At 33.7% G+C, this 22,042-nt stretch overlaps 1 protein-coding gene across 1 annotated transcript in view; it reads left to right on the top strand.

Moving 5' to 3' along the window:
* The window catches only part of LOC114328300 (gamma-aminobutyric acid type B receptor subunit 2), a 180,320-nt gene that overhangs the window by 144,190 nt on the left and 14,088 nt on the right, over nucleotides 1-22,042 (top strand). Inside the window, exons 11-16 of the mRNA XM_050647737.1 lie at nucleotides 1,018-1,128; nucleotides 3,854-4,022; nucleotides 10,437-10,675; nucleotides 14,033-14,280; nucleotides 15,316-15,387; nucleotides 20,565-20,828. Of these exons, the coding sequence (XP_050503694.1) occupies nucleotides 1,018-1,128; nucleotides 3,854-4,022; nucleotides 10,437-10,675; nucleotides 14,033-14,280; nucleotides 15,316-15,387; nucleotides 20,565-20,828 (1,103 nt within the window). The remainder of the gene's footprint in view (nucleotides 1-1,017; nucleotides 1,129-3,853; nucleotides 4,023-10,436; nucleotides 10,676-14,032; nucleotides 14,281-15,315; nucleotides 15,388-20,564; nucleotides 20,829-22,042) is intronic.

Here is a 22,042-nt window from a genome sequence, read left to right as displayed (position 1 = left end):
TGGCCTTGGTGTGCTATGAATTATCACTATAAAAATTTCTAGCCTTACAGGAAGACCGTTAGTCGGAGGGTTCACTAGCTCTTAGACTATGAGACCATTGTTTAAAAAATAATTTTTAAATAGTCTTTTAGGCTTTTTTGAACAATGCCAAGACAGTTTAAAATAAATAAAGGAATACAGGTGCCTGTTGATTCCGATAATCCGAGACAATGAACGTCACTCTGCCGCCGTGTGCCACGAGTCATTGTTACTATCGTATAGTTCAAATTACACAAATACACATTATCTCTCAAATATTATATTACATACATTTTTATTGTTGAAATGTTTGTCTGATGAAAGTTGCCTGAATGAAACAATATGGAGAAATAAAGATATCGGAAAAGAAATAAAAGGCTTAATTTACAAAACAGTCAGCAGACCAATAATGACATACGCGGCAGAAACACGACCTGATACAGAAAGGACAAAAAGAATGCCAGAAACAGCAGAGATGAAAACATTGCGAAAAATCGATGGTAAGACGCTGTGGGATATAGCTAGAAGTGCAGATATACGAAGGAGATGCAAGGTGGACAACATTAATGACTGGGTGAAAAGCAGAAGAGTAGAATGGAACGACCACATAAGCCGAATGACAACAAATAGAGTAGTAAGGACGGCGAGAGACGGTTCCCCAATAGGAAGACGATCAGTGTGAAGACCACGAAAACGATAGAACGACACCTTACTAGAGGCACATTGAAAAAACAGACAGACTCTTGTCTATACAAAAAAAAAGAAGAAGAAGAAGAAGAAATACAGTCCGACTCAGCTCTCGAATTCTGCAGATCTTTTTTGGAATACTTAAATATATAATTGCTGCACACAAATATTTTGGCGTTTCTAATAAACACCGACTTCTGGTAGATATTTCTCGATCCCTCCAGTGGTCAAATCTGGTTCATTGGGTGGCCAGGACTAGCATTACAATATTTTGGTTATAAGAATTGTCTGTTATGAAAAACTATATTTTAGCAACATCCTTCTAACGAAGATATTATTATTATTCCCGAAAATGAATACTGTGCTTCTGAACATCAAACTATTTTCGTTGGGTCTATATATGCCTACAAAGGCCTTTTAATGGTAAGTGTGATTGTGACAAGACATCTCGTAATGCAGTTCGTAACCCCGCAAATAGTAACGGACAATTCGTAACGCCGTCAGTTTGTAACGGTGACATTTCGTAACATCGACAGTCCGTAACTATAACTATTCGTTATGGTATAATTCGTAACATCAAAATTGATTTATTCTATTTATTTTTGTTAACATGGAAACCAACTTTTGTTAGTTGCAATTGAAATTAAGTTTATTAATAAGAGTAAACAGTAGCGCGTCATCAATATTTTTGTTTTTCGAAAGTTCTGCGAACTTTCATCAGTGAGGCAACATTGCGTCGGTAATACGACAGTGACAGTGGCATACTATCAAAATCAATAAAATTATTTTATACTCGTAGGCGCGCTAAATGTTGTCAAGTCAGTCACGTTCGATTTCTTGTTATAGAAAATCGATTTTTAGTAGTTCCAATGTGACACAAAATCTAGGCATGGGATAAAAAATTTTATTTGAAGAAAGTGTATTTTTTGTTCTTCTTAATGGCGGTACAGACTCCTTTTTGCAATATTTTATTTAGTTCTAGAGTAATTTCCACATACTAACATATTTTTTAAATTAGGCTCTGTACCGCCATCCTTTACGCGAATATGTGTGCGTAATGCATGTTACGCGTAATATGTGTGCGCCTTGGCACACATATTACGAATATGTGTGCCAAATATCTTGACAAAATATCCAAAATTACAGCCGCAACCTTGGACCGCGCTTTCCGCGCGCTACTGTTGCCTCTGAACGAACCAGCATCATTTTAATTATTTTTGATATATTTCATATTTCGTGGAGAAATATATTCTGAAAACGGTGTCTTACTATTTTAAAGTGATAATTCAGGATAAAAAAATTAAAAAAAATATTCTTCATCAGTTGCATATTTATATTTATTTAAAAAGAAGTAGTCTTAAAAAACGTACTAATACTTTTAGTGTAGAAAAGTATGCAAAATTCATTCAGTGTATATGTTACCGGCCAAACCCGATTTCAGGATAAACTAGTTTGGCCTAGGCCAAACTAGTTTGTCCTAGGCCAAACTAGTTTATCCTGATATAAATACACACACTTCAGGCCAAACTAATTTGGCCTAGGCAAAACTAGTTTATCCTGATATAATAAAGACTCACACTTTAGAATAAACTAGTACGGCCTAGTCTAAACCAATTTAGCCGAGTCGAAAATAATTTAGCGAACATGTAAGAACTTTTACATGCGAGGAATTCCCAAATCACGTCCCAACAGGAATGGCAAAAAAAATTATACATCGATATATTGTATCATATTATGATACATCGAATCAAGATGTGTTCCATACATGCTATAAATAAAACAATATATTCTTGTATAATTAAATAATATAAAAAATAATAAATAAAAGAATGAGGTTTTCTCCAAAAATTAAAAGAAAAGATACACTTGCGAATAAAATCGTGTACGAATTAATATTATTTTCACCAATTTTGAAAAAATGTGAAAACATTGAATTATCTACGTCCGTCTGTCTGTCTGTCCATGAACTCAACTCCTCCGTCAATATACCAGGTAGAATAATAGATGAGGTGTCAAATGAAAGCTTATAATCCAAGGATAGTACTAAAGGTGAGAAATTTGACCTAGGCTGTATGTCCATCCGACCGCGAATATAACTCAATATTGTTTGTTTGTTACGAATAATTATAATTTTAATAAAAATGATTATTTTTCCAAGAACAAAGTAAAGCCGTACTAGTTCGCCCAATTACTTTCTTCTTCTTGGCTTTTTCCCATTATGAGTTTGCCGTTTTCGTCTTCCATAGCACTATATTCTCCCAGTCGCCATATATGAGGTCTCTATCATAGCAATTCCTATGTTTTCCATCTCACAGCAGGTGTTCCTCTCCGTCTTCCTCCCCGCGCATCAAAGTCCAGTAATCTTTTCGTCCACCTGTGCTCCGGCAGTCTTTGTACATGCCCGTACCATTTCAGGGCTCTACTTTTACTAGCACAACTTGTTTGTAATTTAGCATTTTACTTCTATTCTGTTTCATATTTCCTCTGTTCTTATTCTATCCTACCTGGTAATTTGTAGACACCTTCTCATAAATTCCAATTCAACTGTTCGTATTTTATTTCGTATTATTGTTGTCACTGGCTATTCTTCCGCTCTTGTAGGGTAATATTCAGCACTATGCCCTGAAAAATCCTTTTTTGTTTTCTTTAGTTAGAGTGTTGTTCTTCCATATCACTCCACGGAGTGCTTTCGTGGCTTGTTTTCCCCTTACTATTTTCATTTCTATATCTTTCATACAAGTGCCATCTCGGTTTATCATTTACCCTAAATACTTAAAAGTCTTACAACTCTTAATAGTGTCTTCTAAACTTACATTTAAATCAGCAACGAATCTGTAATCAATTATGTACTTTCGACAAGATTAACTAGTTTGGCCTGAAGTGTGTGTCTTTATGTCAGGATAAACTAGTTTGGCTTAGGCCAAACTAGTTTGTCCTGAAATCGGTTTTGGCCGGTAACATATACATTCAGTAATGCTAAATTTGCTAAAAAAACTAAATGTTGGAGTTACGAAATATACCGTTACGAATAGTTATAGTTTTGGACTTTCGATGATATAGTTACGAATTCTCCGTTACCATTTGCGTGGTTACGAACTTTTTGCATAAAAGATTTAATTCAATATACTTAATAAATAAAATCTTCCAGATTTTTGGTGCCTTCTTGGCCTGGGAAACCCGTCACGTGTCAATTCCAGCACTGAATGACAGCAGACATGTTGGTTTATCTGTTTACAACGTCGCCATCATGTGTATATGTGGTGCTGCGGTAGCTTTAGTATTAGTAGATCATCAAGATGCCATGTTTTTAATAATAGGTAAGTAAAATATAAAGATTTATTAAAAATCCTTTCAGGCCAAGACGGATTTGTTTTGAGCTGGATGTGAGAGGTGGCATTCGGATTTTTGCAGATAAAGTTAGGTGATAACTTCAATAATTATAATTGACTTATGCTCCTTCTCAAATATGCCCGGAACATTAATAAAAAAATTTAAAAATTCAAAAATTTCGAAAAATATCTATTTTTTCTACTTTCATTGCATATAACTTTAAAACGATTCATTTTGGAACAAAGTCGTAGGGAAAGAAAATAAAGATAATTGAATTTTGTATAATATACGACTGGTATAGAATGTCTTAAATTATTACCCTTTCTGCAAAATAGCAATAAATAGAAAATAAGGGGGCAAAAAAGACTGTTTTTATTCAATGTTTTTCAACCACTTTGGTTGCACTTAGAACCTTCATAATTGACTTAGAAAATTCTTACCGTCCACCAAATTTCATTAAAATCGACCTAATAGATTTTGCATAATAATTTTGAAATCTAAATTAAAAAAAAAAAGTTCAAATTTTTTAAAAGCTTTCTGAACAAAAAGTAGACTATTTAGAAGTTTGCTAATTTTTTTTACATATAAAGAGGTTCTCTACCAATCTTATACAATTTACAGAATTAAAATCGGAGTACAGTGGAACCTCGATAACTCGGATTAATCGGGACCGCGGCCGATCCGGGTTATCGAAAATCCGGGTTAGCCAGAGAACATGATAAAAATTAATAAAACACGGTATACTTACAGATAAACTCCGCTAGAATTGAAATAACATGAAATATATATAAATAGGTATGTACAGTACCTACACTTCTAAATTACTAAAAACACGCAAACACAAACGTAAGCAAACGGAAGCGAACAACATACAAGACTGTACTACACACAATACAGTCACAATCGATGTGATGTTATTTAAGAACAGTGATAACTAAAGACCATTGTTTGAAAAAGATTTTTTTAAATAGGTAGTCTTTTAGTCTTTATAAACAATGCTGTTTGAAATATATAAAGGAATACTATGTACAGACAGGTGTCTGTTGTTTCTGCCGGCGCGGCGTGTGCCATGAGTCATTTTTACTATCGTATAGTTCAAATTACACAAATACACATTCATCATCATTCTCTTTGCCTTATCCCTATGCGGGGTCGGCTTCCCTAATTGCATTTCTCCACCCAATTCTGTCTTGGGTCATATCAATGTTAATCCCCTTTACCAACATGTCCTGCCTTATCGCCTCCCCCCAGGTCTTCTTTGGTCTTCCTCTCCTACTCCTTCCAGGAATCTGCACTTCAGCTATTCTTCGTATTGGGTGATTAACGTCTCGACGTTGAACATGACCAAACCATCTTTACCTATGCTCTCTCATTTTGGCATCAATTGGTGCCACACCTAGACTTCCTCTAATATACTCATTTCTAATTTTATCCTTCTTTGTCACTCCACTCATCCATCTAAGCATTCTCATTTCCGCCACATGCATTCGTTGTTCCTCTTTCTTTTTCACTGCCCAACATTCAGTTCCGTACATCATAGCCGGTCTTATGGCTGTTTTATAGAATTTTCCCTTCAGCTTCATTGGAATTTTTCTGTCACACAACACACCACTCGCTTCTTTCCACTTCATCCATCCAGCCCTAATTCTACTGCATGCATCTCCATCTATTTCTCCATTACTCTGTAATACCGATCCTAGGTACTTAAAACTATTGCTTTTCACAATCATTTCACCATCCAAAGATACCATTTTATTTGTAGTAGCTCCATCTTTAAATGAACATTCCAAATACTCTGTTTTTGTCCTACTAAGTTTTAAACCTTTTTCCTCCAGAGCATGTCTCCACTGTTCCAGTTTTTGTTCTAAGTCTCTTTCACTATTTCCTACTAACACGACATCATCAGCATACATTAAGCACCATGGAATGTTACCCTGTAGTTTCGCTGTTATCTGGTCCAAAACTAATGAGAATAAATACGGACTAAGCACCGAGCCTTGGTGCAATCCTACTTTCACATGAAATTTATCAGTCTCTCCCACACCTGTCCTAACACTAGTCGTAACTCCCTCATACATATCCCTCACAATCTTTACATATTCACCAGGGACTCCTTTCGTATTGAGTGCCCACCACAGAATCTCTCGAGGAACTCTATCATATGCTTTCTCAAGATCAATGAATACCATATGAGCGCTTGTTTCTTTACTCCTGTATTTTTCCATCAACTGCCTTATAATGAAAATTGCATCTGTTGTTGATCTACCCTGCATAAAGCCAAATTGATTCTCGGATATTTCGGTCTCTTCACGTATCCGTCTGTCAATTACTCTTTCCCATATTTTCATGGTGTGGCTAAGCAGTTTTATAGCCCTGTAGTTTGTACATTGTTGTATATCTCCCTTGTTTTTGTAAACAGGTACCAGTATACTGCTTCTCCATTCGTCTGGCATTTGTCCGACTTCCATAATTCTATTAAATAGACCTGCTAGCCATCTTGTTCCTGTCTCTCCCAACGCTCTCCATACTTCCCCAGGAATATCATCTGGTCCTACCGCTTTTCCTTTCTTTATTTTTTGAAGCGCTTGAGCCACTTCCTCGTTGGTTATTTTGGTGACCATTGCTGCTACTGTCTCCGTTGACTCTACAGGCTGTCTGTCAAATTCTTCATTTAATAAGCTGTCAAAGTACTTTCTCCATCTCTTTTTGACTTCCCTTTCGTGAACTAGTATTTTATTATTTTCATCTCGGATACATCTAATCTGATTAAAATCTTTTGCTTTCTTTGCTCTCTGTTTAGCTATTTTATATATCTTCGTTTCGCCTTCCCTGGTATCAAGTTGATCGTATAGGTTTGAATACGCTTCTGCTTTGGCTTTTGCTACTGCTACTTTCGCTTCCTTTTTCGCCACCATATAGTTTTGAAGATCTGTGTCGTTATCATTAATAATAATTTTATTATTAAAATATATATATTTTAATAATAAAATTACACAAATACACATTATCTCTCAAATATTATATTACATACGTTTTTATTGCTGAAATGTTTATCTGATAATTAACTATGTATTTTGATAGGAAATAAGCCACAATTAAATTGAAAAATAATTTTATTAACATTTCGACGCCCAAATCGGGTGTCGTCAAAATATAAAATACTGAAAATCAAAATGTTTATCTGATGAAAATCGGTCCGGGTTAGCCGGACTTCCGGGTTAACGGGGACCGACTTATCGGGGTTCCACTGTATTTAAACGGCCTCAGCACTGTTTTAAAGTTATAAACAATATTTTGGCTTATAAACAAATACAGTGGGAAGTTTGAGTTGGAATAAATTTATTTTCTTGAGAATGGAAGACTCTGGAGATAAATCGCGAAACAGATCGATTTTTATTTTTAAATTAAATTTTTTTGGCATAAATATCATACTAGTGACGTCATCCATCTGGGTGTGATGACGTAATCTAAATATTGAAACTAATTTAATTCAAAAATTTTTTTTAATTCAAACCCTGTATAAATAGTTATGTCAATGTTTATATTAGTGAATACAAAATTGAATAGCCTTTCGATTGAGTTATCACACGGCATCTATTCGCATTTAAAAAAATCATCGATTACGTCATCGCGCCCAGATGGATGACGTCACTAGTATGATATATATACCAAACAATTAGAATTTAAAAATAAAAATAGACCTGTTTCGGGATTTATCTCCAGAGATGCCTATTCTTGAGAAAATGAATTTATGCCAACTGAAACATTCTCACTGTATTTGTTTATAAGCCAAAAAATTGTTTATAATTTTAAAACAGTGCTGAGGCCGCTTATATAATCCGATTTTAATTCTGTAAAGTGAATTACATAGGTAGGGAACTTCTTTATATGTAAAAAAATTAGCAAACTTCTAAATAGTCCACTTTTTCTTCAGAAAGTTTTTAAAAAATTTGAACTTTTTAAAAAAAAATTAGATTGCAAAATTATTCTGCAAAATCTATCAAATCGATTTTAATGAAATTTGGTGAACGATTTAAGTATGTTGTAAGAATTTTCTAAGAGAATTACGAAAGTTCTAAGTGCAACCAAAGTGGTTGAAAAACATTAAATAAAAACAGGCGTATTTTGCCCCCTTATTTTGTATTTATTGCTATTTTGCAGAAAGGGTAATAATTTAAACATTTTTAACCAGTCGTTTATCATACAAAATTCAATTATCTTTATTTTATTTCCCTACGACTTTGTTCCAAAATGAATCATTTTAAAGTTATAAGCAAAGAAAGTAGAAAAAAATCGATGTTTTTCGAAATTTTTAAATACTTTAATTTTTTTATTAATGTTCCGGGTATATTTGAGAAGGAGTATAAGTCAATTATTATTGTTGAAGTTGTTGCCTAACTTTATCTGCAAAAATCCGAATGCCACCACGCACATCCAAAAATAGACCTTTTTTCACAGATCCGCCCTGGTCTATTATAAATATTTAAAAACCCTTTCGGGCTATATCACAGAATGTTTTCGCAATCACAATTCCATCATCATTGTTGCTTACAAGGTATACATGGTTGAGCCACTAAAAATATCTGGCATCATCATGGCAACCATAGTATTTGCGGACAACCTAGAAGACCTACCCTACAAGTCCTCATGAACAAAATCACGTATTACAGTCAACACCATGGACTCAATATGAACTAAAGAAGACAAAGCTTATGATCATTAGCAAGCAAAAGATAACAGAAGGTCAACTCTACATCAACCAAGCCCTTGTAGAAAGAGTGCGGCACTACAACTACCTCGACACCATAATAAATGAAGAATAGACCAACAACCAAGAGAGGAGAGCGCGCATCGGAAAAACTAGATCAACCTTCAACTGTATGGGGGCCTTTTTCAAGAGCCACAACCTTTCTCTTGGTATAAAAGTACGAATGTTGAGATGCTACGTCTTTTGGTCACTGCCAGCTGTATCTGTCATCTCTTACAAAGGAAATTTTCAGATTATTGTTAATCGTGAGATGACTGACATATCAGGGTGCGCCAGTAATTGATCTAAGGACTTTCGATTCAAATCACTGTATGGTGCTAAGATGGTGAATGGTTCTTGAGATCAATCGACATTTCAAGAGAAATCTACGCCTTGTCAAAAGTGTGTCATAAAAATATTCTGCAAATAACAAAAAAAGAATGGGTGTGTACTTTGTACGCACGTAAGAAGTTATACTTCTATTATTATGATTTCAACGAAATTAATATACTTTTTATTTATATTTCATTTAAATATTAAACTAATTTATACTTACTACTTCTCAAACATTTTTATTAAAACAGTGCCAAGAATTAAAATAATAAAAGAATAAAACACACACAAACACATTAAAAATGCCACAAATGATTTCTGAACATTAATTGTCGGAAAAATATTTAACTAAATACGTATTTTCTGAAAATAAAATTATATAATAAATATACTTACAATCATAAAATGTATAAAAAAAATAAAAAAATAAAAGTTTCTATTGGGATTCGAACCAACTTACCACGCGGCTGGTATTTGCGTTGTATTGGGGTTCACTCGCATTAAAAGCTTCGCCACAGAGACAGTTTGTCATTATGTGCGAAGATCGACTAACTAAACGGATTAAACTTTTGACATTTTTAACTTATGTAAATCAAATTATTTTGATTTTGAATTGAAATGATTTAGAATTGAAAAAATACAACAAAACATAGAGTAAGAAAACAATATATTAGGTGAATATTGATAGAAATTTTGATGGTAATCAAATTATGTAAATAAAAGTATTACATACTACTTATGTATTTTGGTAGGTTCAAATAGGTAGGTATCGGAGCCCGTATAACGACTAATAAATTTCGCAATCACTTGCATCGTGCAAAGTGGCTATGTTCAAATATCATAACAAAATTTGATCAACTATTTATAGAACACTTACCAGTGTAAGATTCTTTAGCTTTGAATAAGCGAGATCTGCGGCACTCATACTAGTCACAGTTTGATGGGCTTTCACATTGGCATGCAACAATCATCTCTTCTATGTAAATAAGTCCAAAAATATAATATGAAAACTATTTAAAAAGGCAGTATAACCATTAACTAACTTTTTGTTTGTTGTTTCTCTTCCTACAAATTTTAAAACGCAACAACCATACATTATAACCAAACCACAGTCCCACAGCTGTGCCACAGCTGCCATATTGGATAATTTTTGTCATGTCATTTGAACATCCAATCAGAACAAAGTTATAATGCGCATACGCCCGGTCGCTAGGTTTTACCATATAAAAATTCACCGTCATTACGCCCGTAAGGAAGTATAACTTCAAAAAATCTACAATATAAAGCTATTACCTACCAAAGATATTTCTTTATTTTTCAGGAGTATTTGTAATGTTTTGTACAACGGCCACGTTATGGTTGGTGTTCGTTCCAAAACTATTAGAGCTCAGAAGGAATCCAGCAGGAGCTATCGACAAAAGATTTCGGCCTACTCTTAGACCAATGTCAAAGACTCGCAGAGATTCCAGCGTTTCCGAACTAGAAACTAAAATTAAAGATGTCAAAAGTTTAAACTCCAAATATAGAAAAACTTTATTGGACAAGGAATCTGAATTGCAGGTTAGTTTATGAGAAATACAGGTAGTATAATAATATATTGATTCGTGTCGACATTCATTTCATATTGTTTTTAGTTGATTATTTCATTCATAGGAGATTCTGACCAACAGAAAGCTACAGAAATCTAAATTAAACTGATAACTTTTTTGATAATTGCCCGTCGCCAAGCATATTATGTCAGATGCCCTTCGTTGCTACGAAAAAATACATTCAGTGACATTAATGACAAATGTTTTAAAAATTATAAAAGTGATGACTTTCAACCGACAAATACATATAAACTGTGTGTTTAATTGTACTAATTTGTACTTACATAAATAAATTACAATAAAATTTTGGTTTTGAACAGTTTTATTCATGAAATAATCGCAACAAATTGCACTGGAACTCTAAAATTAATATAGAATTTTAGAGCTCTTGTGCAATTACTACTGATAATTTTAATACATTATTTGACGATATTACTAGGTTTGACGATATACAGGGTGTCCCGGAAAATAGTGCATTCCTTAAAGGTGTGGGTAGAATGCACCATTTAAAAAAAAACTTTCTTATAAATTTTTTTCTAAAGTCATCTGTTGCCTCAAAAAAATAAAATAATGTCTTTTACTAAAATTTACATTTGGCAACCCGGCAGTTTTATTTATTTTGACATAGCGAAGATATTTAAAATTGTTAACACAAACAGTCATATCATAATTACTTGTAACTGCCTGTAACCCGAGAATACATCGTATTGCTCTGGTATTGTCATGATTTCGATCGCAAGTATCATGTTAATTACGTACCTATAGTATATAATTAGTGCAAGGTTTAGGTACACCTAGGCGATTTACCTCGAAGTTTAAGAATTTGTAGATGGTTTCAAAACAAAATGTGTAAAGCGTTGTATGCAGATAAAGCTTGTTTTACGAGAAATGGTGTGTGTGTTTTACTTTTATAATGCCAAAAGTATTAATGTATGGGCTGGGATTGTTAGTAATCATCTGATTGAACCACTCGAACTTCCCAGAAGATTGAATGGAGAAATGTAATACTCAAATTTTTTGTAACATGTTCTACCGATAGGTAGATACTTCTTGAAGACGTAGCTTGATTCTAAATGTAATAAAAATGTTTCATTGTAAGTTAAAACACTATACAAACCTTATTTATTAAATATTTAATAAACACAAATAATATGCTATCACTGTTATCAGTATTTTATCAATACATAATATTATGCCTAATGGTCGATGATTCATGATAGTTGAGTTGCAGTAAAATTATTTTTACACAGAAGAAGGAACGCAGCGTTGGTTGCCGGCTGTATTTGCATTTCTGTGGACATTAATCAAATGCATTAAAATTAATAAATTATTTTTTTGAAAACGGTTGACTTTACAAAAAAATTATATTAGACTTTTTTGCTCTAAATGGTGCACTTAACCTGTACCTCGAAGGAACGCACTATTTTCCGGGAGACCCTCTATAGAGTAGCAAGAATAAAATTCTTTGATGCAGTTGTACTGTATCAACTGCTTTTGTGAAATCCACAAAGTACGTAAAATACGATAGCGATTGTTCAATACCGTGATTCAAAATAGGTTGTGGTAATATAAGCCCTAGATGGAGGCTGGGTTTTAAATATACCCCTTATCTCTTTTACTGTTTTTGTTATAACTTTCCGTGTCGTCGTATTGTTTATTCATTCATTTATCTTTGACCATTTTTACCTCTCTTTTAATGTTGTGTTGTAAATATTCAGGCTTATTTGATTTAGCTATTATATTGTGCTTGATCTGAATCTTGACCAGCTTTACAACTCGGCATGAGTCTTTGCTGCATGTACTATAGCTCTTCTAGCATCTTGCACGGTCTTGTGTTTTCATTTCTCTGTACTCCAATCCTAGATCTGCTCCGTCTGGTCTCTCAAAAAACACTACCTTTAACACTCTGTCTTCCCCTGATCTTATCACATGACCTGCCCATCTTATCCGGTTAGCCTATATGTCTGACGATGTTTTCAGTACCATACAGAATCACCAATTCAGCATTGCGGCGCCTTCTCTACTCTCCTGTCAATTCATCTCTTTGAGGGCCCAATACCATTCTGGAAACCTTTCTTTCAAATACCAGCAGCTTATTTATTTCCCGCTGATATAGAGTCCATATTTCACTTCCACATGTAACAACTGGACGAATATTTGATATGTACACAATTTACAGTCTTAATTTAGATTGTCTTTTTAGCAGCTTCATCGTCATCCAGCCTTCTGCATCCAAAGTTGAACATAGGCCTCCCCTAATTTCTTCCAGTTTTGTCGATCTTGGGCTTTCTGCAACCAATTCCCAGCAATCCTTTGACGTCATCTGTCCATCGTGTAGGTGGTCTACCTCTACTTCTTCTGTCTTCTCTTGGTTTCCACACTGTAATTTTTTGAGTCCACCTCCCGTCCTTCATTGTGGCTCCTTGGCCCGCCCAATTCCACTTCAGCCATGCTACTCGCTCTATGACATCTGTGACGCCTGTCCTTCTTCTGATTTCTTCGTTTCTGACCCAGTCTCTGAGAGTCAGTCCAAGTAGTGACCGTTCCATTCTTCTTTGGGCCACTCTAAGTTTCGATGCTGTGGCCTGGGTTAACGATAATGTTTCGGCGCCGTAAGTCATGGAAGCACACATTGGTTGAATCTTCTTCCTTTTCAAATAATTTGGCAAGTTGCTCTTAAAGATGTCTGATAGAGCTCCATATGCGGCCCATGCTAAGGTGATCCTTCTCTATAATTCGGCAGTTTGACTGTCCCTGGCAATTTGGATTTCATGCCCTAAGTATTTATATTTATGGACCAATGTTATTTCGTTGACGTCGACTTTTGGATTTTCGCTTGGTACCAGGTTTAGCAGCTTATGACCTTAATAATGGTTATAGGAAGTATAATGCTCTATTCCCTGCAGCTATCTTTGCTGAGACGTCCTTTTCTATGTGTTTGTCATCTGCGATTACCACCCACATATATTTAAACTCTTTTACTATGTAAAAGTTGTGGTCATTAATTAATTAAATTATTTTCTGCCAACTCTTGGTCTTGGATTTTTGGTTACTAGCTTGTACGTCGTCTTGTCTTCATTTATTTGAAGACCCAGACTAATCCTCGATTGACAAATCCAACTGTCAGCTCAGACGATATTCTACTTATTGCGTATTCTAAGGCCAAATTGAATAGCAACGGTGACAAGGGGTCTCCTTGTCTAAGTCCTCATGTTATACTAAATGACATCAATGTTCTGTTTCCTCAGTCGAGTTTGTTGATTTTTTGTTTTTTATTATTCTGATTAATACTATATGAAAATTGATTGCACTGTTTTAAAACTTTCAGATGCTGATTAGGAGACTGGGAAACGAAGCCAAGGAACTGTTAGAATCTAGAGCAGACTCAATGAGTGACACTAACAGACTATCAGTTCCTCTATTAAGGAAAGAAGCACCAAGTGCTACGGAAACCAGTGATTTGACTTCACTGTGCAGTTTGAGTTCTCAAGATTATGCCACTCTGCAAAGAAATGATAGCCAAAAGCAAGTGATCAATTTTTTATATTTATATCTGTTGATATTGGAAAGGTTAAAGTTAGTCTAAAAAGTATACTAGCTTTATAAAAAGATCGCATTGGGATTTTTTTAGAATTACATTACTACTTGCCTTATCATATTTGATCAATTCTGTACATTCCACTTTGAGTAATTATAGCACATCTTCTAATCCAACGCAGACTAACGGTTTGGTCAGATCTACAAACGAGTTATAGGCAGCGTTGTTATATTCCAATGGTTTCAATAAAATGTTTAATAATCGTTATATAAATCTGATCACACTGTATCCGATTCCAAGAACAAGACCATTCACGATTGGACAGGAATACACAGTGCCGAACAACTATTTCGATTAGCTAAAGATCGTCAATTTTTGCCAAAGTAATGGCCAATGTTAGGAGAACCAAATGTGACATTCAAAGAAGAGAAGATATAAATCTACCTCCACGAATAAGAATGTTAAGATCCTGTCTGTGTGCTTAGTATCTTACTGTACGGCGTAGAAGCGTGGACTCTTAAACAGATCAACGTAAAAGATATTAAAAGTTTTGAAACGTTGTTCTATCGTTCAGTATTGAAACTGAAAGTTGAGTCGACAGAATGACAAATGAAGAAGTGTCCTTAAAGATTTAGAGTGTTGTTGGTCGAAAATATTAGGAACCCCTGGAACTCAATAAGCGGTACCCAATTAGAAATTTAGCTACTACAGTACAAAAAAGCTATACCTACGATGATGCGACAGTGCAAAGTTAGCTAAATAACTGATTAAATTTAACCTTCTCAATCTGAAACACACTGTACATATTATTTATTTTTTATATAGGGTAACGAAATGTCATTTATAAATTTTGTAATATCGTCGCTTGTAGTCGAAATTACCTGAAAAAAATGAAAAAAAAAATCGACAGGTATCTGACTTATTCTAAAATGTTGACACAGTCCCTGTGTTTATTTGCATTTGGCTACCCTGTATATAATATCCACACTGACCGCTAAACCACATTTAAATAAGCACACTAGAGCTAATCTACAAAATACAACAAAAACTACAGTACACTCAAATTAGAATAGAAATTATACAAAATATGTCAATACCTTTTTTGTTTACAGTCAAATGGGTAACCACAATCACCACAAAATAAAGTATGTGTAAAGTAGAAGTCCTCAGCTAGCTTTTTAGTATAGGCTGTCTTCTTCTATTTTAGCGCGCCTGCGAAATGTTAAATTGTAGAAAATATAATACAAAGCATGATTTTAGATTTAGTAAACATTTATTTATAAAAAAGAGGAAAATTTTAATAACGCTCAGCGTTAATAACATCATCCTGTAGATAATATAAAAAATCGGAAAAACATTTGTCCTCATTGTCTTCCCCTACGAAAACAAAAAATTTTTTTAGGGAGAGCAGTGAATATTTTGGGTGAACCATATTTTAAGAGTAGATAGCTAGCATGGTGTAACAGTGCTTAACAATAAAAAGGCATTTATTAAGAAAAATTTATAGAAAGGAGAAGATCACATATTATTACTTATTATGTACATTAAAAATATGTAATCGGCTCTTTCAATTGCAGAAAATAGAATAGTGTGCATAAATAATATAGCCCAGGAAAATGAGCAAAAATGCAGTGTTTTTTGACAGTACTGTAACTACTCTCTAACGATAATTGTGACAAACGGCAAACACGAAAGCAGAAAACAGACGACAGATAAGAAAAAATAGTTAATTGATAAAGAGATTACTAAGAAGTGACAGAGGACAGACAAGAAGGGTAATTGAAAGACAAAAAAGACGACTAAGTGACAGATAACAGATAACACACAAGGGAGAAGACGACTAGAAGTAATACCGATTTTAGAAATATTTATAACTAGTAGCAACGCTATTAGAGAAGTGACAAAGGACGTTTGACAGGTGGCGCCATTTTTAGTCCACGAAAATAGAGTTTAATAGTAGTTACAGAGACTGTTTTCATAAGTTCTCATTTTCCTGATCTAATATGTGTAGCGATTCAACGAAGAAATGGCTGCATTCATTTTACTTCATAGATTCAAAAACATAACATCTTTTTTTGTTTTTATAATAAAACTTTTAGTTGTGGTACTTCTTTGTTTCGCTTGGCATAGAATGGTATCTTGTGCCTATTATAAAAAGATCTATATGCCTGATGAAATCAAAAATCGATAACTCGTTTTGCATGAATGCATTAAATCGAATTTATGTTTTACTAATATAATCTATTTAAAAAAAATGACTAAAACTAACACCCTAATACTAACCCCTGTTTTTAAACCAGGAAAAGTAAACTCAAAAGACAGATTCACACCAAATAATATCACTAGAAAAATCACCAAATACATCTTCCTTTTTGGTTGATCATGTCGACCTTCGAAAGTAATCCATAAGTATTATATTATACTAATACGTCGCTAAAGAGTTTTAAAAACAACTGTTTTTTATATAAATGCAGACTAAAAATCTAAAAATTGAATAAACATCGCAGAAAACACAAAAAATCGCTGATATAGCTAATTAGTCCAGGAACCGAAGCTTTTCACCTCGCAATTTTTACAGAATGGATCGATTTGCTTGAAAATTTGAGAATAAGTAGTGGATAGTCCAAGGATCAAAATCTATATTATGTCTAAAGGCGCTTTTACCATGGGGGTGGTTGACACCCCATCTCGGGGTTGGAAATTTTTTATTATATTTTGACTGAAAAATTTGATAAAAACATTCATTTTAAGCAAAAAATGTTCTATAAATTTTTTGATGAAATTAATAGTTTTCGATTTATTCGCTATCGAAAGTGTTAGTTTTATATCGAAAAAATCAATGTTTTTCGGTATTATACTCATTTACTATTCACTCAATTTTTACTGTAGAAAAAAGTTTTGCAATCCAGGTTATTGGGAATTAAATAAGCTACAATTTTGTATTGAAATGTTTTTTCGTATCTCTGATGCTAATCTTTCTATTCTGAAGAAAAGAGCATTTTTTGCCAAACTACAAAAATTCGTTATTCGTTTTGACTCGATTTATTTAAAAACTAATCATTCTAAGCCAGTCAAACTTCCGGAATCTATTAATAATACATAAATCAAGAAGAATGAATAAAGCCGATGACTAAGAATACCGCTAACTTACATTATTATGCTTCCAATGGGATATCTCTTTTTTTTTCAAAAAAATATATTGATTTTTTAACCGTAACTTTTAATTTTTTATCCTATAAAGTTTGTTATAAAAGAATTTTGTAGGTTTTTACAGGACCTATAAGGCTCTTAATACTAAATCCTTTTAAAATCCTCATTCGCAAAAAGAGGTGACTTTGAAAGGGTTGGTAAAGGTGGTTTTTGCATTTTATTACAAGTTTTAATTTTCAATAGCTCACTCAATTTTTGCTATAGAAAATTCTTGCAAACCATGTTCTTGGGAATTAAACAAGCTACAATTTTATATTTAAATATTTTTTCGTATCTCTGATGCTAATCTTTCTATTCTGAAGAAAAGGGCATTTTTTACAAAACTACAAAAATTCGTCATTCGCTTTTAACTCAATTTTTTTTAAAAACTAATCATTCTAAGCCTGTCAAACCTCTGGAACCTATTAATAATACATAAATTAAGAAGACCAAATAAGGTTAATGACCAATTTTAATTAGGGTGGAGAGTAGGTGGAAGTTTCCGATCACTTGTTCGCTGAAAAAAAATAAGGACTGACATTATTTTTACTGTAAGTCACTTAATTTTTGAGCTAGGGACTATTTTTAATTTCTGGACATAGATATTTTTAAATAATTTAAATTAGCTTGAACAAGTTATCCTCAAAAAATGCAGTTTTCCCGTCTTTTGACTTTGAAACTACAATACAGTGGAACCCCGATAAGTCGGCCCCCGATAACCCGGAACTCCGGCTAACCCGGACCGATTTTTATCAGACAAACATTTCAACAATAAAAATGTATTACTATTACAAAATCTCGTGAACCTAATTCATTCATTTGGTGACGTCAATATACGAACGAAACGATTGAATCCGACATTACTGAAAATATCAGGGTGCAGATGGGACCCTCTCGCACAATTCGCAGCAAATAAAATAGTCGAATGTTTTTGGCTTCATTTTATTTCGGTTATACATACGCATTTTCAAGGTTCACGAGGTTTTGTACCAACTCTATGTAATATAATATTTGAGAGATAATGAGTATTTGTGTAATTTGAACTACATATACCATAGTAAAAATGACTCATGGCACACCACATTCATTGTCGTGTTATCGAAAACAACAGGCACCTGTATTATCCTTTATTTATTTGAAACTGTCTTAGCATTGTTTAGAAAAGACTATTAAAATTCTTTTTTTAACAATGGGCTTAGTCATCACTGTTATTAAATAACATAATAGACAGAGACGGTATTGTGTGTAGTAAAGTCGTATTGTTCGCTTCCGTTCTGTAATCGTTCGTAAATCTATTCAGATTTTGTGTGCGTGTTTTTGTCTATAAGGGCAACAAAACGTAAAAATGTTGTAGTGACAATGGAAAAGAAACTAGAAGCATTAAGTAGAATTGATAAAGGTGAATTTTGCAGCATTATATGGTGTCGGTACATCTACAGTATCGGATTGGAAGAAAAATAGAACTAAAATCGAAGAATTTTTTTTTAAATGATAACAAAAGACAGTTTGGACAATCTGTGCAAAGCTAATAAAGCTAAGAATGAGACTCTTGACGACGCTTTGTATGTGTGGTTTTATGTGGAATGCGAACGTGGTTTACCAGTGTCTGTGTGACAATTATAACGGAGTTTATCTGTAAGCATACCATATTTTATTAATTTTTACCATTTTCTCCGGCTAACCCGGATTTTCGGTAACCCGGATCGGCCGCGGTCCCGATTAATCCGAGTTAACGGGGTTCCACTGTATTTAGCATTTTACAAAGAAGAGCTAACATATAATAAAGTATAGCTCGATTACTATTGGTCTTAAAGCAAATTGTAAAAAACGGTTTTGTTAATTTTTTCAAAAGGTACATTTTTGTTAAGCAAACTTGTTTTGATAGGACAAAAACTTTTGGAGTTATTAGCGGAAAACTGATTAAAAACAATGATTTTTTTTTATTTAAACCAACACTTTCGATAGCGAATAAATCGAAAACTATTACTTTTATCAAAAAAATGTATTGAACGTTTTTTGCTTAGAATGAATGTGTTTAACAACTTTTGCGGTCAAAATAAAATAAAAAATTTCCACCCCCGAGATGTGGTAATAACCACCCCCATGGTAAAAGCGCCTTTCGGCCTGCTATAGATTTTGATCCTTGGACTATCCACTGCTTATTCTCAAATTTTCAAGCAAATCGATCCATTCTGTAAAAATTGCGAGGTTTTGCCTTATTTTAAGCTTCATTACTTGGACTAAATCGATGAAATGCTAGTGTCAAAATTTCATAACAGTGGAGTAAACTTGTATGTGGTTGGACCAATTACAAACAAGCATTACGGCGCAGTAAATTTGAATTACTCCTCCTAGTTTAAAAACAGGGTACAACACATGATATGATGATAAAGGAAAGTAACCGCAGATGTAAACCACAAATTAATATGTAATGCCAGAATTAAAAATGAAAATAATAAGAATACAAACTCAACGAAGCAAGAATAAAATCTGGAATCTTGACAAGCTAAAATAGAAGCAGAATATAATAAATTCTCAGGAGACATTGGAAAAGAACTATAATCGGTCGAAATTGAAGATATAGAAACTGACTGGAACAACATCAAAACAAGCGTAATAGATGCAGCAGAGGAAACAGTAGGACAAAGGTAAAATACTGAATCAAGAAAATTGTTTGATGAAGAATTCAAAGGCAAAAACATAGGAAAGAAATAAGCATGAATGGCATGAATAAAAATCCAAACAGAAGAAAAATTAAATAAACATAAAAGGAAAAAGGAGGGAACGGCAAAACGATATAAAAGAAAAAATCATATTGGATTGAAGAGCAAAGGAAAGCAATGCAACAATGAATTAATACAAAATGGAAGAGAAGAACTGATTCAAGTATTATCAACATAAGTCTAAATTGCCGAGACTTTATAATAAAATTGTCAATATTTACAGACTAAGTCTTAGTCTTGAGTAATTGTGGCTTGACCTCAACCAAATTGATGCTGTTTTTTACCTAAGTAGAAAAATATCACAAATGTAATGTTAAACATATGAACCAATATTGTGCGTGGTCGATTCTATTATACCTTAGATTTTTTTAATTATACTATAATTTGATACTTAATCTGTATTTTCACAGGAAGAAGAAAATCCTTGGAGAGTCTCCCAAACGTGCAAAATCCCCTGTTCCAACACTTCAGGAACCTCAGCCTGAACCTCAAAAGCATCTGAATGGTACCGTTAAACAAAACAACGAGACTTCAGAATTGGATAGCAATTACAACTCAGTTAAGGAAATTCCTAAAGATTCTAAACCGGAGTATGATAAACCCCCTGATTATCAACCAGTGGAATATCCTAAGGAAGAATATGTAAGGACGAAAACTCCGACTCACGAAAGAAGGTATGATTTATCTTTGCTTGACAGTAGTTGATTTGTGTCAGAGATTCTGTGAAAATAGTATCAAATCATGCCATAAACCTTTGTTGTATTTGTTCAATTCCAACTCAAGATTGCTAATAAACAAAAGAAGAAAAAGATTGTGTAATGGTGTAATGGTCGGCAGTTGCTCCGGGGCGAGAAAAGTTTTTACTTTTGTTGTAAAATTGCCAGTAACCAAAGAAGAAGTATATTGTGTAATTGTCGGCAGTTATCCCTGAGTGAGAAAAGCTTTTCCCTTTGTTGTATTTGTCCCATGCCAACTCCAAATTGTAGGTGAATAAGGAATTTTTCCTTTATTCCTCGACGATGAGCTGGACAAATGCATAAGTAGGTGGAGGCCAATAAACCAAAGAATAAGAAGTAAATAAATAGTGTCAAATATCTTTTCAAAGACAATGGAAGAGAGTCTCGTTAATCTCTGGCACTTGGTCATAAGATCTTTATACCAAACCTTATTTTTCCCATCACACTCTAATAAGTCCTGTGTCCTCAACGAAAGTTCAATATCAACTTCTCTTTCCTTATTAGTAGTTTTAGGATCTCTTCTGGTTCAATTATCAGTTGACCAGTGAATTTCTGCCTCATATCGCTTAGCTCATTGCAATAACATAGAATGTGTATGGCAGTCTCTTCTTCTATTTCACATTTTTTGCACCATGGTTCATTCAGCTTACCTAGTTCGTACCCTATTCCACGAACATACGCCTGTTTTGGATTACTTCGACAACGAATATTTTACTGTGCAAAATAAGAAGAACGAAAGTAAATTGCAAATTACATTGTTGTTTATTGGAATAATTATTAGCGCCATTTACTTTCGTACTTCTTATGTTGCACAGTAAAATATTCGTTGTCGAAGTAATCCAAAACAGGCGTATGTTTGTGGAATGGCCCATAGGTGATTTATTAAACGACAATGTCAAGCAATGTCAAGTCCGTTTTAATCTATCGATTATTCAGGGTCTTCAAAGTACTGAACCATAAGTTGATGTGTATAATCAACAGATTACCGTTGGTTGTGAGTGCTTCAATTGAGTTTGGAACCTCATTGGTTCTTTCTAGTTCCTCCTTAAATAATTTCAACTCACTCAGTCCAGTAAGCTTACTCTTATTAGTGAAGGCTACTAATTTATCAAAAATGAATAACCATTTTCAATTTCGTTGCAAAACGAAAA

Source organism: Diabrotica virgifera, chromosome 3 (assembly GCF_917563875.1).
Source record: "Diabrotica virgifera virgifera chromosome 3, PGI_DIABVI_V3a".
NCBI lineage: Eukaryota > Metazoa > Arthropoda > Insecta > Coleoptera > Chrysomelidae > Diabrotica > Diabrotica virgifera.
The sequence above is the reverse complement of the archived record's forward strand: the minus strand, read 5'-3'. Positions and strand labels throughout refer to the sequence as shown.